Genomic DNA, 26,435 nt, shown 5'->3' on the forward strand with positions numbered 1-26,435 from the left:
TGAGAATTAAAAGATTTATTAATGCAAATACTGAACCTAAGTCTTCTAAAAACGGGAGATGGGCAACAGCTGGAGGGGAATCTCCTAGAGTGGAAGTTACAAGCTCACCGTTTTCCAAGAGGAGCGCCTATAAGAAGTGAGCAGGTTTGCCCTGAATCCAAGAGTTCCAGGATGTAGGGCCACCAGGTACCACTGAGATGGCAGGTGTGAGAGAGTAGACAAACGTGGGACCAGTAGGAAGTCTCTGTAAGAGATCCTGGGTGCCCCGGGTGTACCTGATCATCTCTCGTAGCCAGGAGGTACTGCCACCCCTCCTGAAGGTTTAGGAGCTGCAGAAATGGAACAAGAGGGGCTCCACACTCAACGGCACCAGGCAGCTGGAGGGAAAGGTGGGGTGAGGCACGGGGTCCACAGCAGCGGGTTCAGTGAACGGCCGCTTCTTGAATGATGGGTTCCTCAGATTCTCTCCGCCTTCTCCCCTCCCTTCCCCCGGTTTTGGCCTCCAGATGTAGGGACCCAGGCAGAAGATTAGGAAGGTCTCTGGAAAACCTGGCTCAAGAGAAAAGAGCGACCAACCGTGTCCCTTGGAGGTACACCAACTAAAAGTTCAGCTCCCTGTGGATGGTGCCGTGCTGAAGGTTTCTAGTCACCAAGTCAGACGCACAAGTGTCAAGTTTCCAAATCTACCTAAAACCTCTGTGAAATCAAACAGGAGAAACGTAGACAGTAAAAAAGCACATACGTGATACCCAGACTGTTCAGATACCTGCCTTTAATCAGATACCCAGATCTGTGTGGTGACGTAAAAGAAGAAAACAGCTAACAAAGAAACAAGAAAAGGAAATTTAAAAACTGCAAAAACCAAAGAGAAACCTCAAACCCACTGTAATGAATGAATGTAATGTAAAGTATATACTTGGGTAGGACATGATATTGAATCCATAAAGCAAGAACACGATGCAGGGGCATCTGGCTGGCTCAGTCGGTAGAGCGTGCAACTCTTGATCTCGGGGCTAAGTTCCATGCCAGGAGTGGGGGTAGAGGTCACTTAAGTAAAAAGAGGTGCGCCTGGGTGGCTCAGTCGGGTAAACGTCTGCCTCCAGCTCAGGTCATGATCCTGGGCTCCTGGGACGGAGCCCTTTGTCGGGCTCCCTGCTCAGTGGGGAGTCTGCCTCTCCCTCCCCTTCTGCCCTTCTCCCAGCTCATGATGTCTCTCTCTGTCAAATAAATAGAATCTTTAAAAAATTTTTTTAAATTGAATGCTATAAAAAAATGAGATAGAATTTATTAAAATAAAAAGAGTCAACTGAAATAAAAGAATCAAGAGAAGAATTAGAAGGTGAAAGTGAGGGGCGCCTGGTGGCTCAGTGGGTTAAAGCCTCTGCTTTCGGCTCCGGTCATGGTCGCAGAGTCCTGGGATCGAGCCCCACATCGGGCTCTCTGCTCGGCGGGGAGCCTGCTTCCTCCTCTCTCTCTGCCTGCCTCTCTGCCTACTTGTATTCTCTGTCTGTCAAATAAATAAATAAAATCTTAAAAAAAAAAAAGTTTTAAAAAAAGAAGGTGAAAGTGAGGGAATCTTCTAGAAATAAAACACACAAACCAGCAGAGAGAGTGTGTGTGGTGGGGGGCGCATGGAAAAGATGAGTGGTAGGGAGTTCAGAGGGCCAATCCAAAAGCCAAAATCTGATTAATTGGAAGTCCAGAAAAAGAAAGAGGAAGACAGATAGAAAGTGATTGTCGCGGGGCACCTGGGTGGCTCAGATGGTTAAGGTCACAATCCTAGGGTCCTGGGATTGAGCCCCGCATCAGACTCCCTGCTCTCGGTGGGAAGCCTGGATCTCTCTCTCCAGCATCCCTGCTTGTGTTCCCTCTCTCACTGTCTCTGTCAAATTAAAAAAAAAAAAAAATCTTAAAAAAAAAGAAAGAAAGAAAGTGATTGTCGGGAGAGAGAAGACAAGAAATCTGCCCAGAACTGAGGGATATTAGTCTCCAGATCGAAAGGGCCTAGCCCGGAAGAATGAAAAATTACTGCACCAAGTAATGTCATCAGAGCATTTCAGAACCCCAAGAATAAAAGAAAAGATTAAGAGAAAAAAGAAAAAAGCACCCAGGAGTGAGAAATAGGTCACCTGCAAAGAATTGAGAACCTGAATGATAGAAATTTTCCTGAATAATGTGGAGACTTAGGAAGCAATGGAGCAATCGTGTCCAAATTCTGAACGGAAGGGAAGTTCTGGGAGAGTTCTCGACTCACTCAACTTTCTGGCAAATAGGAAATGATGTCTTCAGGTATGGAAAAGGGGTAAATTTTTTCTTCCCTTGCTCACCTTCTCAGGAATCTATAGAGGACATTCTTTTTTTTTTTTTTTTTTTAAGATTTTTTTTTTTTTTGACAGAGAGAAATCACAAGTAGACGGAGAGGCAGGCAGAGAGAGAGAGAGAGAGGGAAGCAGGCTCCCCATTGAGCAGAGAGCCCGATGCGGGACTCGATCCCAGGACCCTGAGATCATGACCTGAGCTGGAGGCAGCGGCTTAACCCACTGAGCCACCCAGGCGCCCCCTTTTTTTTAAGATTTTATTTGTTGATTTGACAGACAGAGATCACAAATAGGCAGAGAGGCAGGCAGAGAGAGAGAGGAGGAAGCAGGCTCCCCGCCGAGCAGAGATCCTGTTGCAGGACTCGATCCCAGGACCCTGAGATCATGACCTGAACCAAAGGCAGAGGCTTTAACCCTCTTTTTTTTTTTTTTAATAAGATTTTATTTATTTGTCAGAGAACGAGCACAAGCAAGGGGAGCCGCAGGCAGAGGCAGAGGGAAAAGCAGGTTCCCCCCTGAGCAAAGAGCCACATGTGGGACTCAATCCCAGGATCCTGGGATCATGACCTGAGCTGAAGGCAGACGCTTAACTGAAAGAGCCTTCCGGCGCCCCCGTTAGAGGACATTCTGAGCACAATGAAAAGGTATGCAGAGAAACAGAGCCCTGAGTCCCAGGAAAGCAGGCCTGGGGGCTGTGCAGCCAGCCCTGGAAGCAAAAAACCTCCAGCAGAGGGGTGCCTGGGTGGCTCAGTGGGTTAAAGCCTCTGCCTTCGGCTCAGGTCATGATATCGGGGTCCTGGGATCGAGCCCCACTTCAGGCTTTCTGCTTGGCAGGGAGCCTGCCTCCCCCCCTCTCTCTGCCTGCCTCTCTGCCTACTTGTGATTTCTGTCAAATAAATAAAATCTTTAAAATAAAAATTTAAAAAGAAAAAAGAAAAAAGCCTCCAGCAGAACCAGGGGACATGGTCCCCATCTAAATGGTGGGTGTGTCACACAGCTAAAGGACTGTGGAAAGCTAGGCAGCAGGATCTCTGAAGGCAGGGATACAGTATGCCTCATGTGCCCCAGGTTCCCCCAGGGCCTACCTGTTCTTGGCACAGGGTAGGGACCCAGTCAATACTGTTAAAAGAGCGAGCGAGAGAATGCATGAAAGTGACTTAGTCCAGCCTTCCGCTTTTAGCCAGGCAAGCAAGCCGATCAGCTCCCCTTCCCATGCAGACACCTAGAAAGAGAGGATAAACATAATTAAAAATGCATAGCCAAATTATAAGAAAGCAAGGACAGTCTGAGGGACAAGTAGGGCACTTAGAGATCTGGTGGCAGGGCTTTAACTTAGGCCCAGAGATGCCCTGTGACATGCTTGCGGTCACACAGCTGATGATCACTGGGGGAGAGGGGGTCATTGTCTCTTCCCCACCAGTGCCCTTTCCATTTTCTCCTGGAGCCTCTGCTTTTACTTGAGAACTAGCAGAACCAAGTGCGGGCGTGTGGTGACCTTAGACCTCCGTGTCCAGGCTGTGATTACTTCTCACACTGGGTAAGAGGCAGAAAGCTGCGGTGCAGAATTCCCAGCTCCGGAAATTTCCCCTTTGCAACTAGCTGCTGTAATTCAAGAGGAAGCTGTTACTTGGGGGCAAATGTTCCGTGTTGAGAAAACTGACTGGGGAACTCAGAAAATGTTTCCTAGAGAAGTGGCTCCAGATCATTTAGCGCAGGGGAGCTAACTTTCTCCTGCGGGCACAGTGTTTCACACGCGAGTAGGGACACAACTTGAAGCAAGTGGAAATATCTCTAATACTTAGCAAGAGTATGGCGGGCTCCACAGCCCCCTCCAACCCCCCCCCCCCACCATCTCTCTGCTCGGGTTTCTGCAAAAGTCCCCGAAAAGAGCTGCTGTGTATCCTGGGCTTCAGCCCTTCTAGAACTTTCTTGGAGCATCATCCCTTCCACCCCCATCAGGAGTGCTCTTGCCAAGGTTGGAGTGGCCACTAATTCTTGAGATGTCGACTCAGTCTCCCTCCTTCCTGAAACACCTCCTTCTCGCGGCGTCCAGGACACCCCGTGCCGCCTCCCTCGCTCATCCTCCTCAGTCTTCCTGGTTCGTCTTCATCTTCCTGACCTCTGAGTGTCGGAGAGGCTCAGAACTCAGTGCTCAGAGCACTTGTCTAACAAGCCACAGTCTGTCTTAGGACATCTGCGTTCGCTGTTCCTTCTGTTTGAAAGACGCATCCTTCATCTGTCAGAACCCCTCACACTGCCGCTGCCTTCTGGTCTCTGCCCCGATGTCCCCTTATCATCCAGGCCCCCTCGGGCTGCTCTACGTAAGATAGGAGCTATGCCAGCCCTGCCCTGGATTCCCTATCCTTTCCCCTTGCTTTCTTTTTTTCCTCCAGTGCTTCCCACCAACTGCCATATTAAAATCTACGTGTTCAGTAGTTGATTGCCTGCTCCCGTCTGGGATAGAAGCTCTGCGTGGACAGGGGCTCTGCTGTCCTATTTGCTGCTGTGTCTCTGGCACGTAAGAAGGGCCCGTGTACACAGAGGGTGCTCCGTGTCTGCTGAATGCATGAATCCCATCTCTTGCTCCTGCTTCCTGCTGGGAACTTCTCAGTGAGGAACCGGAAAAGCAGAACAGATATTCTGGAGGCATTTTTCTCAAGGTCATGGAGGGATTGGTGTCCCCAGAGATGCTTGTCTCCCCGCCAGAAAGGGCTAGACCCAATCAGCAGAATTCTTTGCTCTGCAAACCCACCTTTTATTATCTGACTTCAACTAATATTGACTTAGGAGACATACTCCTTGACTTATGTGTTCTTGTCCCCTTTTGGCTCATAAATAAATGAATACAAGCTCAACAAAGTTATGTAACTTACCATGATCACACAGCTAGCAGGCAGGAAAACTTAAGCTCAGTCCCGGGTGGGTCACACTCCTAGATCTGGGTATTTACCTCCCTCTGAAGTCCATGCCCTAATGAGGGCTATGTTCACTCCTTGATATTTATAGTGAAAATAAAGTAGTACCTTACGAAATAATATAAGAAGTGTATATACTATGATATTATCAAAATGGGAGTTGGTATCACACAGAAGTAAATTTATACAATTGATTAGTTTACAATTCCTTTTTTTCAAAACTGATTTTTATTAATATTTAATTTCCCAAAATATTGTAATAATAAGTATTCACATAAAAAAGCAAATAGAGGGGTGCCTGGGTGGCTCAGTGGGTTAAAGCCTCTGCCTTCGGCTCAGGTCATGATCCCAGGGTCCTGGGATCGAGCCCCGCATCAGGCTCTTTGCTCAGCGGGGAGCCTGCTTCCTCCTCTCTCTCTCTCTCTCTGTCTGCCTCTCTGCCTCCTTGTGATCTCTGTCTGTCAAATAAATAAATAAATAAATATTTTTAAAAAGCAAATAGAACAGACTCGTGTTATTTGTAAAATAGCATTATATATATTAAACAATTCTCAATAAATTTAAAAAGGTCGAAATCATAAAAAGCATTTTTTGGGGGCACCTGGGTGGCTCAGTCTGTTAAGCATCTGCCTTTGGCTCAGGTCATGATCTCAGGGTCATGGGGTCCATTCCCACATTGGGCTCCCTGCTCAGGGGGAGTCTGCTTCTCCCTCTCTCCTCCTCTCTCTTCTCCCTGCCCTGGCTTGTTCTCTCTCTCTCTCTCCCTCTCTCACTCAAATAAATAAATAAAATCTTTAAAAAAAACCTTCTCTTTTCAAAATTACAATGAGATACCACTTCATACCCATTAGAATGGTTATAAGAAAAACAAGAAAAAACCAAACAAACACAAAAAACCTACCGCAAGACAAGCGTCGGTTAGGTGCAGAAACTGGAACCCACGTCCACTGCTGGTGGGAATGTCAAATGGTGCAGCCACCGTGGAAACCCAGTTTTGTGGCTGCTGAACACAGAATTACCACAGGACCCAGCAAATCCGCTCCTCAGTATGTAACCAAACTAATTGAAGACAGGTGTTCAAACAAAAAATGTGTACAGGAATGGCCAAGGAAGCTCTGCCCACGATAGCCAAAAAGTAGAAACAACCCAATGTCTGTCAACTGAAGAATGGATGAACTAAATGTGGTATGTCTATACACTGGAATAATATTATTATTATTTTTAAAAGATTTTATTTATTTATTTGACAGACAGAGATCACAAGTAGGCAGAGAGGCAGGCAGAGAGAGAGCGGGAAGCAGGCTCCTCACTGAGCAGAGAGCCCGATGCGGAGCTTGATCCCAGGACCCTGGGATCATGACCTGAGCCGAAGCCAGAGGCTTTAACCCACTGAGCCACCCAGGTGCCCCTAACACTGGAATATTATTCAACCTGGAAAATGAAGTGTTGACACAGGCTACAAAAGGGATCGACCTAGAAAACACTGGTAAAACGCTGCGGTAAGTGAATGAAGCCAGACACAGAAGATCACATAGTGTATGATTCATTCGTATGATACGTTCAGAATAGAAAAATCCTGGAGACCCAAAGTAGACTCCTCGTTGCCAGGGCTGGGGAAGAGAGGGCCTGGGGAGTGACTGCTTAATGGGTGTGGAGTTTCCTCTTGGGGTGATGAAAATGTTCTGGAATTAGATAATGGTGATGGTTACACAATGTTGTGAATGTACTAAATATCACTGAATTGTACACTTTAAAATGGTAAATTTTAGGGGCACCTGGGTGGCTCAGTGGATTAAAGCCTCTGCCTTTGGCTCAGGTCATGATCCCGGGGTCCTGGGATCAAGCCCCACATCGGGCTCCCTGCTCAACAGGGAGCCTGCTTCCCCCCCGCCACCCCACCTACTTGTGATCTCTGTCAAATAAATAAATAAAATCTTAAAAAATAAATAAATAAAATGGTAAATTTTAGGGGTGCCTGGCTGACTCAGTGGAGTGTGTGACTCTTGATCTCAGGGTTGTGAGTTTGAAACAAACATTGGGTATTACTTAAAAACCAAAAAAATGTTTTAAGATTGTATTTATTTATTTGAGAGAAATAGAGATAGAACATAAGTGGGAGTGGGAATGGGAGTGCGGCTGGGAGATGGTGGGGAAGGAGGAGAGGGAGAAGCAGACTCCACCCTGAGCAGGGAGCCTGATGCGGGGCTCCATCCCAGGACCCTGGGATCATGACCTGAGCGAAGGCAGAGGCTTAACCGACTGAGCCACATAGATGCCCCAAAAACAAAATGGTAAAATTCTTTAAAACGATAAATGTTATGTTATGTATTACAATTTTTGTTACCATAGTTTTTAACAATAGCATTATATCATTTTTAGTTTTGTCAGTGGTTCCGTAGTAAATTAAATGCTTTCCTCAGTAGAAGTCCACTTACAAATAAGTTGAAATATGTAATTTGCTAAAAATCTTGAAATTCTCATGATCCATGTAACAGCCAGTGGTTTCCCAGTGAGTTTTGAGTTTCTGCATCGAATCTACTTGTGAGGCCAGGAACATGACATTGAGGATCAATTCAACTTACCAAGAGGTAGGTGACCGGGCGGGAGCTCTCCCATAAGTTCTGGAAACTTCTTGGCTTGACTAGATCAGGAAGCTCAGGTCTCTCAGTGGTTGCCTTCCATCCCTGCTGCCAGCTGGTGAGAAGCCTGGTGCAAATAGGAGCAGAACAGGGGAAAGGGTCAACTTGTGGTTGGCTTCCCTGGATAAAAAAGCATCAACCATGTTGTGCTTTTTTTGTGATGGGAATAATTTCATTTCCTACAGAAATGGGGAAGCTCTCCTTTTCCTGTCCTGATTCAGATATAAGCCAATATATTAGCTCCTAGAATTTGTTACCTTCTTCAAAATGTCAAGAGTTAGGGGCACCTGGGTGGCTCAGGGGGTTGACTTCTGCCTTTGACTCAGGTCCTGCTCTCAGGGTCCTGGGATCGAGCCCCACATTGGGCTCTCTGCTTGGCGGGTAGCCTGCTTCCCCCTCTCTCTGCCTGCCTCTCTGCCTGCTTGTGACCTCTCTCTGTCAAATAAATAAAATATTTTTAAAAAATTTGCAAAATGTCAAGAGTTAAATCTGGAGAAGGAAGCTGACGCTCTGTGGTAGCCAAAAATATTGCCCAGGCTCCGGTCTTCTGCTCAGATTGGTAGAGCAGATCTTTGTAATTTTACTGAAGTCCAATTTTTCTTTCATGAATGGTGCTTTTGGTGTAGCATCTAAAAAGTCATCAGCTCCAGGTCATTTATGTTTGCTCCTGTGTTAAAATATTTTTGTATTTTGCATTTATTTATTTTTTTTAAAGATTTTATTTATTTATTTGACAGAGAGAGATCACAAGTAGGCAGAGAGGCAGGCATAGAGAGAGAGAGAGGAGGAAGCAGGCTCCCCGCCGAGCAGAGAGCCCGACGCGGGACTCGATCCCAGGACCCTGAGATCATGACCTGAGCCGAAGGCAGCGGCTTAACCCACTGAGCCACCCAGGCGCCCCTGTATTTTGCATTTAGATCTATAATTCATTTTGAATTAATTTTTGTGAAAGATATAAGGTCTGTGTCTAGATGTGCTTTTTTTTTTTTAAGATTTTATTTTTTTTAAAGCAATGTCTATACCCCAAGTGGGGCTGGAACCTACAACCCCAAGATCAAGAGTCACATGCTCCACCAACTGAGCCAGCCAGGTGCCCCCTAGACTCCTCCCCCGCCCCCTTTCTTCTTTTCGTGGCTGTCCCGTTGTTCCAGCACCATTTGTTGAAAAGACTTCTTTCTTTCACCATTGATTGCCTCTGCTCTTTTGTCAGAGATCAGCTGACTCTATTTGTATATGTCTATTTCTGGCTCCCTGTTCTCTCCCATCGATCTAGTTGTCTTATTGCTCAGATGGGAATTTCACTGGAATTATTGGACAGTCTGTCTCAGCAGACAAAGGCAAAGCTGTTAGATTCTCAGCAAATCAACTCGATTCACACAAAAGATGTTGGACAATTTCTACAGTTTCGCTTCCTCCTTTGCTGTCACTTGGGTCCAGATGAGACCGAGCCCATCCAAAATGTCTATTCAGGCAAATGTGGTTCTGGATGGTATGAAAGGCAAGTAGCACAAAAATCTCTCTTTTAGAAAACAATTTGAGTAGAGTCATTTGTAAAGGATTCTGAAACTTGTCATGTTGAGAAAGTAAAAACATTGAAAAACAAGAGATGAAAAGAATAATGAAGCTTCAGATTCAAGAACGCCTTAGTTGGGGGACCCTTGGCTGGCTCAGTTGGTAGACAGGCGGACTCGAGGCCGCAAGTTCAAGCCCCATGCCGCGTGAAGAGCTTACTTAAAAAAAGGAAAGTCTTAGTGAGGGTGACATTTAATTAGAAGAAATTTTATAAAATAAAAAAATAGGTGATAAGGAAAATAATGAAACATGTTGATCGTTTTTGACTTTTCTAAGCTTAAAATACTACTTATAGAGTCAAAACAGTTTTGGATAAGCATGTATTATTTAGTTAAAAATAAAACATGTTCACTTAAAAAATATACAATTTGGGATGCCTGGGTGGCTTACTCGGTTAAGCCTCTACCTTCAGCTCGGGTCATGATTCTGGGGTCCTGGGATGGAGTCCCACGAAAGGCTCCCTGCTCGGTGGGGAGCCTACACTTCTCCCTCTGCCTGCTGCTCTCCTGCTTGTGCACTCTCTCTCTCTCTCTCTGATAAAGAAATAATAAATAAATAATATCTTAAAAAAAAAAACATAAGAGGTATGGTTTGATGTACTGTGCCCAACACTATTGAGCAAAACTTAAAGTTCTAGTTTCCTGAAGCAAATATTTCATGAGTTATTTATTTTTAGGAAGGAGCATTTCAGGAACAACCTATAGATAAGGATTAGGCCTCCATTCCTTTTTATCCTTACAGTACTCTCTTTTTATGATAAAATAGAAACATGCCAAGAAATTGCCTTGAAAAGGCTCCTTTCCACATTTTCTTTTTATTTATTTATTTTTTCAGTGAGCTCTGTGTCCACTGTGGGGCTTGAACTCATGACCCTGAGATCAAGAGTCACATGCTCTACCAACTGAGCCAGCGGGTTACCCCTCCACATTTTCTTTTGCAATAACAAGCTATATTTGGTAAATTACAAAAGCCAATCATATTGTGGTTCTTTTAGATCTTGTGTTCTAAGCGATCCCATAATTCACACCACAGAAATAAGAAGGGAAATCTTATGTGAACTCTTCTTACTTGTCGAGGACATATAAAAATGAAACTATCACAGTGTTATACCCTGATTTGAATGAGGACTGAGAGTCAACACATGGAACTCAGTTTTTTTTTTTTTAGAGATTTTATTTTTATTATTTATTTGACAGACAGCGATCACAAGTAGGCAGAGAGGCAGGCAGAGAGAGAGGGAGAAATAGGCTCCCCACTGAGCAGAGAGCCTGATGCGGGGCTGGATCCCAGGACCTTGAGATCACGACCTGAGCCGAAGGCTTAATCCACTGAGCCACCTAGGCGCCCTGGAACTCAGTTTTTAAATGTCCTTATGAACGGCTCAGTTTAAAAAAATTTTTTTTTTAAGTTATATTTATTCAAGTAATCTACACCCAACATGGGGCTCGAACTCATGACCCTGAGATCAAGAGTTCCCTGCTCTTCCGACATGTCTCAGCTTTTTATAAGAACACATGGTAACAGTACCCATATTGTGCTCCAAACATCAGCAGTAAGAAAGACTTCCAGACTGTTCTTTGGTCTATGCAGCCTGCCAGCAGAGAGGGCAGTGATTATGGCTTTCCCTCCACAGAGGTGTGCAGCAGGTGGACAGGATTGTGGGCACATTTACCCCAGATGACAACACGAGCTTCTTACTTGTTTTCAACTCTAATGATCATCTCTCCCCCAGACTTCGACAGATGGAGCTGCCTGGAGCACAGCTGACAAATCACTCTAAGGAAACAGTAGTCCTGGAAGAAATGGCTGCTTCCATTCTTGAGCTGGGCGGGAACTGTGCAGGATGGCCCCGGAACATCCAAATGTTCCAGAAAGTTAGAAAGATTCCAAAGAACTATGGAATCCTGATGGTGGACCAGAAGAACTAGCTGCAAGGTGCTCCTATTGTCAAATATAAGACAGTGTGTCACAAAAAATGAAGAACGTAGAAGAATTCGTGAATTGTTAATCGATAAAGGGAGGTGGAGGGCAAGTGCCTCGTTACAGTGGAATGCTGACTGGTAAATGTGGAAAGGATAGACATAGAAAATCAGCATTTGGGAACCATCACAGTAATAATTCACTCAGGCAGGAATCCGTGATGGATGCTATCATGGGATACACGTGTGCTGGGAATAGGACGCTGACCCAGCCAAACGTCTTCCCACCAATTCTTCATTAATCACAAAGCGGGGAAAAAAGTGCCTTTACAGTGGGGACACCTGGCGAACATTACCTTAACCAAGTGATCCTTGTCGACATCACAAAAAAATGGGACAAACGGACATCACCTGTCTCCTAATATGATGTGCTGAGTCTTCCTGACAGTGATGCAGCAGCCAAAGCTGATCATTTTACAGAACAAATACGTGGTCCATAGTCCTCAGAATTGTCAATTTCTTAAAAGTTCAACAAAGGCTGAGAAACTGTTCTAGATGAGACCAAAGACGTAACAACTAAACACAACGCATGGTCCTGGATCTTAGATTCATTCACCTTGGGAAACAAAACAAAACTCTGTAAAGTATAATGGACAATACTGGGAAAATAAAAATTAGATAGGAACTGAATTGTATGTACTAACATTAAATTTCCTGAATTTAAGGATTGAATTCTAGCTGTATAAGAGAATGTCCCAGTTCTTAGGAAAAACACACTGAAGAATTTATGAGCAAAGCGGCATGATATCTGGAACTTACTTTCAAATGGTTGAGAAAAAAAAGGAATAATAGATATTATATTGGTGAATCCAGGAAAGGACATAGGGGAGTTTGTTGTAATATTCTTGCAGCTTTCCTACAGGTTTAACTTTTTTCAAAAGAAAAAGTCTAATTGGAAAATAAAGTTGTGACACATCCACTTCTGGTAATAGTTGAGTAAGATCCCTCCAGAGCAACTTTACACAGAAAAAAACAAAATAAAACAAACACCTCTGTATTTAACACACACAAACGTAAAAACCATTAAAGTAAGCCCCTAGAGAATGGGCTATAAATACCAAATAAAGTAAAAGGATCTCGGGTGCATGGGCGGCTTACCTGGTTAAGCAACTGCCTTCAGTTCAGGTTATGATCCTGGAGTTCCAGGATTGAGTCCTGCGTCAGGGACCCTGCTCATTGGGGAGTCTGCTTCTCCCTCTGACCCTCCCCTTCTCGTGCTCTCTCTCTCTCACTTTCTCTCTCCTTCGAATAAATAAATACAATCTTAAAAAAAAAAAAAAGTAAAAGGATCTCTTTAAATGCTGGGAAAAAGGTAACAACTAGGAATTCTGTATGCAGTGAAAACATCCTTCAAGAATAAGTAAAAGAGGCATTCTCAGAAGAAAATTCACGGCTAGCAGATTCTCACTACAATAATTGCTAAAGAAATTTCTACAGGCTGAAGGGATGTCATACCGGATGGAATCTTAGATCCTCAGAGAGGAATAAAGACCATCAGTGGGTAGATGCAAAGGGTCTGTTATTTTCCTCTTAATTTCATTTTATTATATGTATGACTCTTTAAAGTAAAAGTGATGACACTGCTGGGTGCCTGGGTGGCTCAGCTCATTAAGCGTCTGCCTTCCGCTCAGGTCATGATCCCAGGGTCCTTGCTGAGCAGGGATCCCACTTCTCCATCTCTCTCTGCCCCTCCTCCCATTTGTGCTCTCTCTCAAATATATAAATAAAATATTTTTAAAAAGTGACAATACTGTCTTTGGGGTTAATAAGATATAGGGAGTTGGGATCCATCTCACACTATAGTATATTGGAGAGTGGACAGATGGATTTATACATTTCAAGTTTTCCTACATTTAGTATGAAGCAGTACTGGGAAAACATGAGTGAATAATAATGTAATCCCTAGAACAACCACACACACACCGTGGAAAGAAGTATAGCTACAAAAAGAAAAAAAAATACAAAAAATAAAATAGATTAAAAGAAAAAAAAAAAAAGGATGCAGGAAAGGAAGGACCAGAGGAACAAAAAATAGAGACAAACTGAAAATAATAAAATGGTAGGAATAAGAACAAACTTCCTCATCCCAATTAAAGTCACCTACAAAATCCCCACATTTAACATCCTACTCAGTCGTAAAAGATGAAAGACTTTCCTAGAAAATCAGGAACAAGACAAAGTTGTCTGCTTTTACCTCTCTGATTCAACACAGGACTGGAAGTCCTTACCAGTGTAGTTAGGCACAAAATAAAAGGAATACAGATTGAAGACGATGATATAAAATGGTCTTTTTTTTTTATAGAGACAACACGATCATGGGCATAGAAAATTCCTAGGATGGGGCACCTGGGTGGCTCAGTCATTAAGTGTCTGCCTTCAGCTCAGGTCATGATCTTTGGGTCCTGGAATCCAGTCCCACTTCGGGCACTCTGCTCAGCAGGCAGGGGGCCTGCTTACCCCTCTCTCTCTGCCTGCCTCTCAGCCTACTTGTGATCTCTCTCTGTCAAATGAATAAATAAAATATTTAAAAAAAATTGCCAGCTGACAGACATCTGAGGACAGTCACAATTTTGAATATGATGGCATGGTTGGAGTCACTCATTGGAACTGCTATATTTTTATTATTTTTTTAAAGATTTTTTAAAAAAGTAATCTCTACACCGAACATGGGACTCGAACTCACGACCCAAGATCAAGAGTCATGTGCCCTACCAACTGAACCAGCCAGGCGTCCCAAATATTCTGTTTGTTTAAAGTTTTTATTTAAATTCTTACGTGTTGGGATGCCTGAGTGGCTTAGTCGGTTAAGCTGCTGCCTTTGGCTCAGGTCATGATTCCAGGGTCCTGGGATTGAGTCCTGCGTCTGGCTCCTTGCTCGGCAGAGAGCCTGCTTCTCTTTCCGCCTCTGCCTGCTTATGTGCGCACAAGCACGCATTCTCTCTGATAAATAAATAAAATCTTTGAAAAAAAATTCTTATGTGTTAGTTAACACTGTATGTCCATGGAAATTACTTAGTGATTGTGAGTGAAATGAAAGATAATTCCTGGGGTGCCTGGGGGGCTCAGAGGCCTGGTTAAGCCTCTGCCTTCAGTTCAGGTCATGATCTCAGGGTCGTGGGACTGGGCTCTCTCCTTATCGGGGAGACTGCTTCCCTCCCTCTCTCTCTCTCTGCCTACTTGTGATCTCTGCCTTTATAAATAAATAAAATCTTTAAATCGTTAAAAAAAAAAGACAGACAATTCCAAATAAATTGTCGAAAAGTTATGTGTGTTGTGTGCAAGTAATAAATGCCTAAATTTGCAATAAAGAGGTAATGAACGAATGTCTTTTTTTTTTTTTTTGAAAGAATTTATTTTATTAAAGAAAACTGATGGAATGAGGCACAAGAAGGTGATCTCCCTGGGTGCCCCGTGAAGAAGCAAGCTGGCTGTGTCCTGCTTTGGAGGCCCTGCTATGCCCAGAACCCTCTCTCCCAGCAGGCAGGCCTTCACCCACCCCGCAGGGGACTGGCCGGCTGGGAGGCCTCTCTGCTGGGCAGCGGGGCTGACCGCTTGGAGAATATTCAAACCGCAGAATCTTGGAGGCAGGCAGGGCCTCAGATTCCATCATGTTCTACTCCCTCATTTGCAAAGTTTAAACTGGCTTCTACTTACCAGATAAATGCCTCTTCACTATATAAAATTTTGGATAATATTTTAAAATTAGAGACAGTATCACTTATTCCATGACCCAGACACAAACACTTTAAACATTAGGGCAGGATGCCTGGGTGGCTTAGTCGGTTAAATCTGCCTTCTGCTCAGGTCATGATCCTGGTGTCCTGGGATGGAGCCTCCCATAGGGCTCCCTGCTCAGTGGGGAGTCAGTTTTTCCCTCTGCCCCTCACCTCCTCTCGTGGCCAAGCTCGCTTTCTCTTTCTCTCTTGTAAAAATAAATAAATGATATCTTTAAAAAAGTATTAGAGCATGTTCCCTTTGACTGTTTTTTTTTTTTTAGTTCATTTATTCTTGAAATGCTATCCTGACTTTTTTTTTTTTAGATTTTATTTATTTATTTGACAGACAGAGATCACAAGTAGGCAGAGAGGCAGGCAGAGAGAGGGAAGGAAGCAGGCTCCCTGCTGAGCAGAGAACCCGATATGGGGCTTGATCCCAGGACCCTAAGATCATGACCTGAGCCTAAGGCAGAGGCTTAACCCACTGAGCCACCCAGGCGCCCCCTGAATTTTATTTTTAAAAATTTTATTCATTTCCTGTCAGCAAGAACACAAGCAGGGGGAGCGGCAGGCAGAGCAGGCAGAGGGAAAAGCAGGTTCCTCACGGAGCAGGGTGCCCGATGCGGGGCTCCATCCCAGGACCTCCAGCTCACTACCTGAGTCAAAGGCAGACACCTAACCAGCTGAGCCCCCCAGGTGCCCCTGAATTGTGTACTTTAAGTAGGTGAATTGCACAGTATGTGAATTACATCTCAATAAAATCTTTTCCCCCAAAGATTTTATTCATTTGAGAGAGAGCACGAGTGAGTGAGAGCGAGAGAGCATGGGGGGCAGGGAGTAGGCTCTCCACCGTAGGCTCTCTGGTCAGCCCAACACAGGCCTGACCAGAGGACCCTGGCATCATGACCTGAACTGAAAGCAGATGTTTAACCGACTGAACTACCCAGGCGCCCCAGGTTAAACCTTTTTTAAAAATTAAGAAGAGGAGTAAGCAGGGGCACAGAACTACATGGAGGATTCATAAGAGTCTTACCTCTGCTTTTATGTACGTTTCGAATTTTCTAGAATAAAACGTTGGATACAGTATTTCCTAGAATTCTCAGAGGTGCTTATCCTGGTGATCTCTGGCCCCCTGAAGCTCATGGACTCAGAGTAGGTTCTGTCCTCTAGAAGGGGGGGGGGGGCAGGGCTGTTTCACACACAGCCCCGGCCAGCGCTGGCCCCTTTGGCCATCTTTCTACTCCACTCACCGCTCTGCCCCACTCATGGGCTGCTGGACTAAACTCTGTCGCTGCGCCAAAAGTGGGCTTCTGCCAGGGCTATGAGCCCCTCCCCGCCCCCTCCTCCACACCACTGACGGCTCACGTGTCCCCCCTCCACCCAGCAGGGAGTCACCTTCTACCTGCAGCCACCAGAGAGCAGCTGGGATCCCCGTGACGCAGCCCTGGCCTCTCCGTCTCAGCCCACCCCACACTCTCCATTGGGGAGAGCTCAGACACGGCTTCATACACCACCCAGGCCCCCTGGCTCTCTCATTCCTGATCCAGCAGCTTTTTCTACCAGCCCGTCTTCCCACCTCACCGTGCTTTCTGGCTCTCTGTCCTCCCAGCCATCTTCCAGAAACTTCTGCCTAAGCTCTAAGAAGTTCAGGCTCTAAGTGACACTGAATTCCTTCCCATGTGGCGCCTGAGCCCCAAGCAAATCCAGGGACCTCTGTATCTGGGCACTTATGTCCAGTCCCTGGAGGTTTGCCAAGCCCTAAAAAGCCCTGGAGAGATTCTGGAACTCAACAACATCTAGGAAGTGGGTCCAGCTATTTAGGTGGTTTTGCCTGATGTCTCACACCTGTGTGGTCCCCGACTCAACCCCCACCCAGAGCTGTAGAGGGGGCTTTTGGCGTCAGGGAGAGAAGACTGGAGGAGGAACTGAAGTCAGGCGGGGACAAGCAGGGCTGGAGAGGGGGAAGGGCTCCCTAGGACACATGACAGAAGCAGAATCGCCAGGACTTGGGGACCAGGTGGATTTAAGTAAGGGTTAAGGAGATTTCCAGGTTGGGGCACCAGGTGAAAGGTGATTTCCTTAGCCGGGGTAAAAGGTAAAAGAAGAGCGAATGCAGGTGTGATTGCTGAAACGGAAGGCCTGCGGCGGGGATGGAGGCCCAGAGCTGGAAACCGAGGCCTAGAGCTGGGGTAAGTCGGGGGGAGCCCCTGCCGAGCCAGAGAAACCTCGCTCAGAGGCGTCCTTCTGAGACAGGGTGACCACAGGGCCCAGTCCTGGTTTACACCCGCTGTCCTAGAGTCTGGTTTATGCTTATTGCTCTGCGGAGGCCCTTCTTCACTCTCCAGAGTGTTCTCCTTTGGATCACAGCTGATGGGGTCACTCTTCTCAGGAGAGCCTGCCGGGCAGGGACAGACAAGTGACTCAGCCAGGCTCCTTTCAGCCGCTGGCTTCTTTCTGCCTCTTCATCTTCCGCCTTCCACCCTCCATGCCTGCCTTAGATGTATTTTCTCTTTGCTCTGCCTTCCTCTTGGCCGCTTCCCCAGGAGAAAACTCATCCCCACCCCCACAGGCCATCTGGGTTACCCCAAGTCACAACTGTGGGCGCTGAAGGAAGAGCAAGCCCAAGGGTCAGCTGCTCAGGTCTTTGGGGGGGGGGAAACAGGCTCAGCTGGGCTGGGGGCCGTGGGGCTGGTTATGGACTCAGCACGGGAGGGCCAGGCCTCTCAGTCACTTTCCTGCTTTGCTATTTTGGAGCCGGGCCCTTCTGCTCTTGGAGTAGCCCCTGCTGTCCTCTGCAAAAGATGGAACAGGGGACCTGAAATCTCTTCGCACTACGAAGTTGTGTTATCTTCCCCGCTGCCACCGCTCACAGGGTTCAGGGCACGTGATGTGGGAGGTTCATCCCCTGGAAGAGAGGGCTTGCATGCACGTGTGGGGGGCTCTCCCCGGGTTGGGAGGTTGAAGACTAGAGTCCGTGGAGCCCTTTAAGGACCCGCCTAGGGGCTAAGGCCTGCTGCTCCGCAGCCCACAGACCCTCGGCAGGCGTGCCTGCACGGGTTCCTGCTCACCTGCAGGAGGCACCGCAGACACACGGAGGGCCAAGGGGGTCCTCCCGCAGCGCCGCCCGGCTGAAGACACCGCGGCTTCTGGGAAGGGCTTCCCACGAGGAGCTCCTGCGCTGGAGCCACGTGGGGTCGGAAGGAGGAGGCGCCGACAGCAGAAACGGAAGAGCCCCTTAAGGGAATGGGAAAAAGGACCATGAAGGCGAGACCTGAAGCGGAGAGGGTGTGCGTGGCGCCCTGTGTGTGTGCTGGAGCCCCCCGGCCCATGGGACTCGGGAAAATCGGTTACAGGGCGCTGGGAGCTCGCAAGTGCCCCTTAGTGGGGGCTCAGGGGGCGAGTACTGGGGAAGGCGGTAGGTTTTGTAGTCAAACCGGGGTACAAGCCGAGCTGCCCCTTGACCTCTCTAAGCTTCAGTCTGCTCATCAGTAAAATGGGGTTAACGAGGCGGCCTCGTCGTGTGAAGCTGGAGGTGATGGAGGCCAGGGAGGCCGAGAGCGCAGCTGCCCTATTCCGGCAGGAGCTTCGGGAAGCCGAGCAGGACCGGGTGAGTGGGTGGGTGGGTGCGTGGGCGGGCGGCGGCAGCACGAGGGGGCGAGGAGAGGCGCGGCTCCCGGAGAGGAAAGGGGGTCCAGATGCACTCGGCGGGATAGAGGAGGCTGCCCCTCGCCCCGGAGATGCCGCCGCGAGTCTTCCTGTTCGTTCCGGGCGCCCGCCTGGGTCCTCGGTCCTGAGCTGTCACCTGGACGCCCGGGGAAGGGGGCTGGCGCGCCCCCTCCGGGCGGAGAGGCGGGACTTGGCGGCGGGCGCGGGCCGGGGGGGTGGGGCGAGGGCCGGGGGGCGGGGGCAGGCGCCCCGCGGGGAGGCCTGCCACGTGACTCCCGCAGCCCGGACCGGGCGGCCAGGCGGGGAGCGCCGCGGCGGCCCCAGGAGGTGGCGGCGGGCTCGCGAGCCCGGGCCGCGCGGGACTGGCCGTCGGGGGTCCCGGGACGGCGGTCCCGGGGGCGCCCATGCCATGGAGAAGCTGGCGGCCGGGCTGGCCGGCCTGCGCTGGAGCATGGGCGCCTTCCCGCTCGACCTCATCGTCAGCCGCTGCCGCCTGCCCACGCTCGCCTGCCTCGGGCCAGGTACCGGGGCGCTGGGAAGGGCGGCCGGGGGTCCGCGGGGAAATCGGGGACTCTACGGACAGGTGAGGGGTGGGAGGAACCGTGAGGATGTGGCCCCTGCCCTCCCGCTCCCGGCGCCGGTCCTGCGCAGCTCCCGGTGCGCCTTCCCTGGAGACCCGGGACCCGAGAGCCGAGGGTCCTCCGCCTCCTGGGCCCTGCGCACGGGCACCGGGACAGAAAACCGGGACAGGCACTGAGGCCGGGCCGGGACAGAGTTTTCTGGGCCAGATAGAACCCGAAGCGTGGCGGAGGCCCCGTGCCCGCCCCGTCGGTGCATCCTTTTCGCTGCTGCTCTCAGACACCCCCCCACCCCCCGCCCGGGCCGCGCCCCCTCTGTCCCTTTGTCTCCCGCCTCTCACCTCTATCCTCCTGCATCCCTTGGGCCTCGGTCTGTCTTCCCACCGCCGCCGCCCCCAGCCCTGCTTGGCCCCTCTTGGGTCCCTTCTTGCACCTTCCTTTCGTGTCCTGAGTTGCTGTGTGCGGCCCCAGGCGGGCAGGCCACCTCGGGGAGAGACCCGAATGATTGGCCCTCCCGCCGGGCGTGCCCCTGGGTCCCCGGCCCTCCCCCACGTCTTGCCCCACTTCCCAGAGGCCCGGGTGCTCCGCTGATGGGACTGTGCGTGGGGGCCCAAAAGGGGACTCCTGGAGGCTGCATGGAATGAGGGGACCGTTTGGAGGAAGGGGAGCTGCTCGGCTGGAGGAGGGGCGGGAGCGGGGGCTGGCAGCCAGGCCGGGGGTTTTGTGTGTGAGAAGAATAGGGGTTTGGCCCGCGTTGGCACACTCGCTTCCCTGAATGCTAATGGGGCCCGCGGCCACAGGCTCCTCTCCTCTCCAAGGGGCCCGCAGCCCCTCCTCCGACCCGCGGCCGCGAGGGGTAGGCACTGTTAGCATCGGTGTGTTTCTTGGGCGCACTCCGTGGCGGCGTCGGGACCGGGGCCATCGCCGTTGGACAGAGGTGCTCAGCAGCTCAAAGTCTTGTTCTCTGGGTCGTCAGCACGTGATCCCGAGACCCTCTGTGTCAGCATCAAGGCTGTATGTGTCTGCCTGTGAATGGGCTAAGCGGGCCCTCGGTTCTGCCTGGCCACTTCCCACACATCCTCTTTGGCATCACTCCCTCCTGGGGGTCTTTTCTGAGCTCCCCAGTCTGGGCAGGCCTCTTTGGGACTCCCATGACACCTCTGGCACCCTTGACTTGAGTCCTGTGCTCTGGTTGTCATAGTTTATTGTCCTAAGGCTGGGCTGCAGCCTCCTGGAAGGAAGACATCCTACCGAGTAAAGATTATGGACTTACCAAATGGATGAGTGAATGGTCTGGGTGTCTGTGACCGTGGTGGCTATCGCTGTGGTCACCATGAGTGTGACTATGTGAACAAAAGTGTGTCTTGAAGTCTTAAAGGTCCTTGAATGTCTATGCATTTGGGAAGTCCCCTTCGTGGTGCTGTGGGACTGAGTTGTGTCAGTGGGGTGACGAGCTCCTGTCACCGGGCCAGGTGGCTGCACTGGCTCAACTGTTGGGGACAATGACCCATGGCTGCTGGTGTGTGCCCTGTGTGGCTGTGGCCGGTGTCCCTGTGGAAGGGGGGTGGGGGTAGCTGGGGCTTAGGAGAGCTTTCTCTGCCCCAGGAGGGGAGGGGTTGGAGAGGAAGGATCAGACACCCACCAACACAATGGGAGCCAGGCTCTCCCCCAAGGACCTGAACACATCCTCCGTCCGTCCACCTACCCCCCCCCCCCATCATGGAGCCTTCTGGCATCAGGATCAACCACTTCCCATTTGGTTGGGTGGCAGCAGTTTAGTAAGTTGTGTCTGAGAAGGCTGGGAAGAAGGCATCCCCCACCCCCTCTCTGCCCACCAGCTGCAGCCAGGAGACCGCTCCATGGGCCTCCTGGAAGCTGGGCCAGCCCCTCCGGCTCCCCTGGAAACCGTTGCTGGGATTGGAGCCTCCTAGGCCCAGGCCCCTCCCAACACCTCTGCCCCAGTGCAGCTCTCCCCAGAACTAGGTCCCCCCTCGAAGTACCACCCCCGCCCCAACCTCAACACTGTGTTCCAGAGCCTGGGAGGGTGAAGGGCTGACAAGGGGAGAGCCAAGAAACAGCCTCTCTCAGAGGGGCCGGCAGGTATCTGAGATGCTCCTCTCTCTCCTTTGAGGGTCCCCTGAGTGTAGGAGGCTCCTGGGGCAGTGGGTGAAAAGGGGCTGCCCATGGGAGAGGCAGGAATCTGTTCCTCTAAGCCCTGCTCTTCTTCTGACTCGAGTGATGTATGGCTCTGGGGCAGCCCTCAGCTGGGCCCCACAGCAGACAGCCCTGTCTCAGCCCTGTCTGTGCTTCCAACAAGGCCCTCCTCACCTGGCTTGGGGACCGACTAGGGGGCTGAGTTGAGAATCCTGCTGGTGGGCCCGTGGGCCAGCTCTAGTGTCTGCTGCTCTGTAAGTCCCCACTCCGCCCCCAGCTAGTTTGCTGCTCCCCTCTCGGAGTGCCCAGACGCCCTCACTCAATATCAAAGGTGGCCTGTTGTCTCAGTTCCTCACAGGTCTAAGTGCTCCTGGAGGGCAGAGCTGGCTTATCTGCTGGGAGGGGCCCCTCCCACCTCCCCGCCCTCCCCAGGGCCCCATGCGGCACTGGACCTGGGACAGCTGGTAAAGGACTCAGGGCTATGGCTGACTTGGTTGCTGGGGCCCTGTCAGGAGACGGAGCTGGGGGCCCTGGGAGACGGGGCATGACTCATAGCCCTGAGGCCACAGCTGGCGAACTGCCTGTCCCCTGAGCATTGACCTAGACAGGATCATGGGGAGCTGTCCCCAGTCAGGGTCTTCAGGAAGAAGTGCGTCTCCTTACTCTCTCTGCCCGTCCTGATGTTGGCTTTACCTTTCTTTCCTCTTCACCCCTTGTCTCCCAGGGGAGTATGCCGAGGGGGTCAGTGAGAGAGATATCCTGCTCATTCACTCCTGCCGCCAGTGGACAACCGTGACAGCGCATACTCTGGAGGAGGGCCACTACGTCATCGGACCCAAGATTGACATCCCCCTGCAGTACCCAGGTGTGCCCAGCCAGGGACAGATGACCTAGAGCCACTGGGGGTGGAGGCAGGAGGGTAAGGGGATGGGGCTTGGAAGAAGCTGTTGCTGATCACCTTTTGCTTGGCACAGGGCAGAGCGAGGGCCTGGCTGGAATGGGGCAGTGAGGGTTAGGGTCCAGTGGTTTTCATACTGTTCTGGGGAGTCCTGGTTTTCTTGTTGCAAACCTTTGAGGCACATTTTATTTGAAAATAGATTTTATGATTAAAAAAATACCCGCACTCTCAAATTGCTGTGAATCAAATCTTAACCCCAGTGAGCGATGTGGGGTGTGTACCACGAGTCGCCCACATTAAGCCTCTTTTGTACAGACCCTCGCAGAGAACGTGGCCAGGATCTTCTCAGTAGCGTGTAACCGATGTGCTTCAGAAACGAAGGGATGCCTGGGCTGATTATCTGCTGCTTCTGGCCACTGTAATCCTGATCTTCCCAATTTTTGTGTTAAATTCCTTGCTTTCATTGATTGACTTTATAAGTGATAAAATTGTAAGCTTTTAATTAAGATTATGCTCATGAACTACTTTTGTCTTTTATGTATATGATATCGATATCCTCTAGCAGATTTTGTTTGAGAAAAGGATTCTGCTGGAAAAGGAAAGCATCGCCCTTGTATTTTACACGTGATAAAACGGAGGGTTTAAGAGGGAAGTGACTTGCCCAGGGTCACCTGGCTAGCGGGCAGCAGAGTGTGGGCTAGAACCCAGGGAGATTCGCTCCTGGGCTGGTGCTTCCTTGCACCACCCTGGCAATGCAGGGTCGTCGTCACCTGGGTGGGAAGGATGGGAATCTGGCCCCCTCCCAGCAACGCCCCTGTGGGAGCCCACGATCTCACAGATCTTGTGTGTGAAGCCCATGGCTGCCTTCCAGACACTGAGCTGAGAATTTCCTCCTTTTATCCTCACGGTCACCCTGTGAGAAAGTCTTATTCTGTTTTAAACTCACACGAGGCTCCAGGAGCTCCAGGAGCTTGCCCCCCACCCCCAGCCCTTCCTGGGTCTCCTCTGAACCAGGGAGCTAGGACTAAGACAAAGGCTTCTGCTCTTTACAATGACCCTGAGAAGTTGGTAACCCTCAGAGTCCTCACATCCCATTTAAAAGATGAGAAAACTCTCTCAAGTGTCTTTCTGACCTGGGGTTCTGTCCTGAGCCCTTGAGAAGGCCTGCTTAGAAGCTAGAAACTTCCCCTGCTAGGGATCTCTTTGGTGTCTGTCTAGGAAGAGGTCCCGGGTTGTCTTCTTGAGAGAAAAAAATAAGAAAAAGCCCTCACTATCAGAAGAGTGAATTTACTGTCGTATTTCATTTGTGTGATTAAAAATCCGGGAAACCAAGGCACAGCCTCCTAGGGAAGAGGCTTCTAGTGTGGGTGGCTTCTAGCCCTTCCCCTATGTCTTTTGGTGCTTCTGAGTGCATGTGGACAGTGCGGTCATGGGGTGACAGCTGGCCTGCAGGAGAGGCACAACTCCATCAGCATCTTTCCAGTGGGTGGCTCAGTGGGGGAGGGGAAGCCAGGCCCCTTAGGAGCAGGCGGAGTAATGAGGAAGCTGAGTGCATAGCCCAGTTCCTCCTAATGAATTAATAATGGACGGGGCTGGGGCAGTGGCTGTGGACCTGGGAGGGGTGGGGGGAGGTGGCAGGGAGGGGGAGGGCAGCCCAGCATGGGGGGAGTCAGGGGGAACCTGGCTGCTCTGAGGTAGCCCCCACTTCGAAGCTGGGTGGCCCTGGTCAGCACTCTGGGAGCTAAGCCGTATGCTTCCATTTCACAGATGGGAAAACTGAAGCCTACAGAGATTAAATTGTTTGCCTAAGGTCACACAGCTGGTTGGTGCCGGGGATGGGATACAACCAGGTCTGTCCGCCCCCAAGTGTGTGCATTTACCCATCGTTCTTGAGGGAATGGCTGCCAGGCCCGGGTGCTGGGGGGGTGGGGAGACGGGCGGGGCTGCTGTGGGCTGGATGGGGCGCTGAGCAGCAGCATGCTCGTGTTCTAGGAGGGGAGGGCAGGGACCAGGGGCAGGCTTGGGGGGGGGTAGAGGGGCAGGTCCCTGGGCCCGTGGGGCCTGCAGGGGGGCGGGACGGGGCGTCTCAGGCCGGGGCAGGCTGGAGAGGAGGCTGCAGGGGCAGTAAAGGCTTTCCTAGCGCCTGAGTCCCCGGAGGGCTCCCTTCCTTCCTTCCTCCTGAAGTAATGACCGGTGCCGGGCCCAGGCTGCGGTGGAGGGTGGGGGGGTGCTGGCTACCATGGTTACATCGATCCACCGGCCACATCCTCCCCGGGCTGCAGCCCTGACTTGGCTCCAGCTCTCGCCACAGGGGGCAGTGGGCATTTGGCCCTGCATGGCTGCTTGGGGTTGGGGGGGCATGTGTGTGTGTGTGGGTGGCGGGGGGAGATGCGGTCCCAGTGAGGGAGGGGAAGCACACCCCCAACTCCCGCCACCTGACCCCTGACCTTCTTTGCCAGGCCGGTCCCCACACAATCCCTGCTGCCCTCAAGGGCTGTGGCACATCTTAGGAGGGTCTCAGAGTGGTTAGGGCAGGACTCCCTTCCCAGCTCTCTCCTGGGCACTCGCCCTTCTTTCCTGCTTCTAGATGCTCATGGACTCGGTCCTTGGCCCGCTGTGCTTCCTACCCAGCACTGGGGAGGCTGGGTGGGGGGGGTCCTCAGTCTGGGATTCCGGCTGGGTTTTGGGGAATCCAGGATCCCCCACACTGTACAGGATCCCCCACACTGTGTACAGAATGGTGTCTGTGTTCGTGCCAGGAGTACAGCTGTGGGCATTTTTCTGCGAAGAGCGTTCCCAGGGGATTAAGATCTCTGCTCTTCCTCTTTGAGCCGTCTTTTCTCCTCCGGTGGGCTGGTGACCTTCAGTCTGTCCTTCTGACCCGGAGTCCCCGAGCCCTGCCCCGGAATGCTCACCGCACCCCCCAACACCCCTGGAGGGCCTCCCTTGGTCCCAGGACTGGCTCTGCCCTACAACGTGTCACTTCCGGTTCCCGGCTTCAGTTAGCAGCTCTGCCAGCTCCATTTTTATTTTTTCTTTCTTTTCCTTTCTTGTAGTTTCAAGTCGTGACTTCAATTTCAGTTTCCGTACAGTGTAATATTCATTTTGGGCGTAGTATTTAGGGATTCATCGCTTACATACGAGCCCTGGTGCTCAGGACAAGTGTCCTCCTTAATCCCCGTCACCTGTCTGGCCCCATTCCCTGCCCACCTCCTTCCAGCAACTCTCCGTTTGTTGTCTGGCACGAAGAGTCTGTTGGGCCAGCTCCGTCTGTGCTGCGGCCGGTGGCCCGAGTCCTTTCCTCCCCTGCCTACTCCTCATCCAGCACCAGTCTTCCTTCTGCAGACCTCTGGGTCTGCTCGACTTCGCGCTTCCCCCAGCGGCTGCCCCGGCCCCCCTGCAGCACGGACCCTGGTTTACGTGACTGGCTGCCCCACTTTATTTACAGAGCTCAACTTGGATCTTGGCATTTCGTTGCTCAAAACACTCTAATTGCTTTCATTGCTTTTTCTTCCTTCCTTTTCTTTTCTTCCTTCCTTCCCTTCCTTCCTTTCGGAGGCTCAGATGACCCTTTATCGAAATACTTTCCTTTCTGGTTCTTAGTTAGTGGGGTATTCTCCTGCACCCCTGTTGATGCCGTCTATGATGTCACGAAGGTGGCAACTGTCAACATGGCCACCTACAGACTGGGCAGATCCCAGGATCTCTTAAATGGTTCCAGAGAGTTCTCTGGCTAAAGACGTGTGCCACTTCTGTGAGGCAGTGTTGACAACTCCTCAAAAGTGATGTTTCCACTGTGATTCTGGTCGTTCTGCTTCTGTCTTTTCGTGGTTCATTGAGGACTTTGATGATCAGAGCAGAGGTGCGAGTTCAATTTGGGCCTTTCTGTCCTGAATGGTCAGTGTCACTGTCTTCCTCACTGCTGGCCTGAGACATAACCAGGGGGCCCATCTTGGGGGCCCAGCACACGTGGCCCCAACTTCCCCACTGGTGCCCTTCA

At 50.5% G+C, this 26,435-nt stretch overlaps 2 protein-coding genes across 5 annotated transcripts in view; one reads left to right on the plus strand and one right to left on the minus strand.

Annotated features, from left to right (window-relative positions):
- Nucleotides 1–20,004, minus strand: LOC132021200 (uncharacterized). 3 transcript variants are annotated; one of them, XR_009405264.1, is made up of 8 exons: nt 19,725–20,004; nt 18,208–18,373; nt 16,173–17,534; nt 14,199–14,363; nt 12,522–12,686; nt 11,143–11,979; nt 7,816–7,939; nt 3,259–3,540 (listed from the first exon to the last, which is right to left on the minus strand). XR_009405264.1 is itself a non-coding variant. In XM_059405287.1 (5 exons), exons 2-5 carry the CDS (start codon nt 11,538–11,540, stop codon nt 684–686), a joined length of 672 nt encoding a protein of 223 aa, XP_059261270.1. In that variant the 5' UTR covers nt 11,541–11,979; nt 12,522–13,118; the 3' UTR covers nt 1–683. The 3 variants fall into 3 exon arrangements, 1 of the variants encoding a protein (XP_059261270.1); XR_009405265.1 differs by lacking the exons at nt 3,259–3,540; nt 7,816–7,939 and having other exon boundaries at nt 10,648–11,385; nt 11,775–11,979; XM_059405287.1 differs by lacking the exons at nt 14,199–14,363; nt 16,173–17,534; nt 18,208–18,373; nt 19,725–20,004 and adding an exon at nt 1–696 and having other exon boundaries at nt 3,404–3,540; nt 12,522–13,118.
- The window catches only part of GAREM2 (GRB2 associated regulator of MAPK1 subtype 2), a 14,832-nt gene continuing 7,523 nt past the window's right edge, over nt 19,127–26,435 (plus strand). The window contains exons 1-2 of one of the 2 annotated variants that reach the window (XM_059405281.1): nt 19,127–19,326; nt 22,262–22,402. In XM_059405281.1, the coding sequence (XP_059261264.1) occupies nt 19,215–19,326; nt 22,262–22,402 (253 nt within the window). In that variant the 5' untranslated portion in view covers nt 19,127–19,214. Of the gene's footprint in view, nt 19,327–22,261; nt 22,403–24,218; nt 24,286–26,435 lie in introns of those variants that run through there. The other variant, XM_059405282.1, reaches the window with a different exon arrangement.

The sequence above is a fragment of the Mustela nigripes genome, chromosome 7, assembly GCF_022355385.1.
Source record: "Mustela nigripes isolate SB6536 chromosome 7, MUSNIG.SB6536, whole genome shotgun sequence".
In the NCBI taxonomy this organism is placed as follows: domain Eukaryota; kingdom Metazoa; phylum Chordata; class Mammalia; order Carnivora; family Mustelidae; genus Mustela; species Mustela nigripes.

Excerpts from the sequence above, each read along its gene's own strand:
- LOC132021200 (XM_059405287.1), bottom strand. The coding sequence starts at position 11,540 with ATGCTGATTTTCTATGTCTATCCTTTCCACATTTACCAGTCAGCATTC. Across the intron at positions 7,940-11,142 it reads ATCATTAGAGTTGAAAACAA|GCTTCTCACCAGCTGGCAGC; the intron begins GTAAGAAGCTCG and ends TATTTGCACCAG. Across the intron at positions 3,541-7,815 it reads GCCCGGTCACCTACCTCTTG|GTGTCTGCATGGGAAGGGGA; the intron begins GTAAGTTGAATT and ends CTCTCTTTCTAG.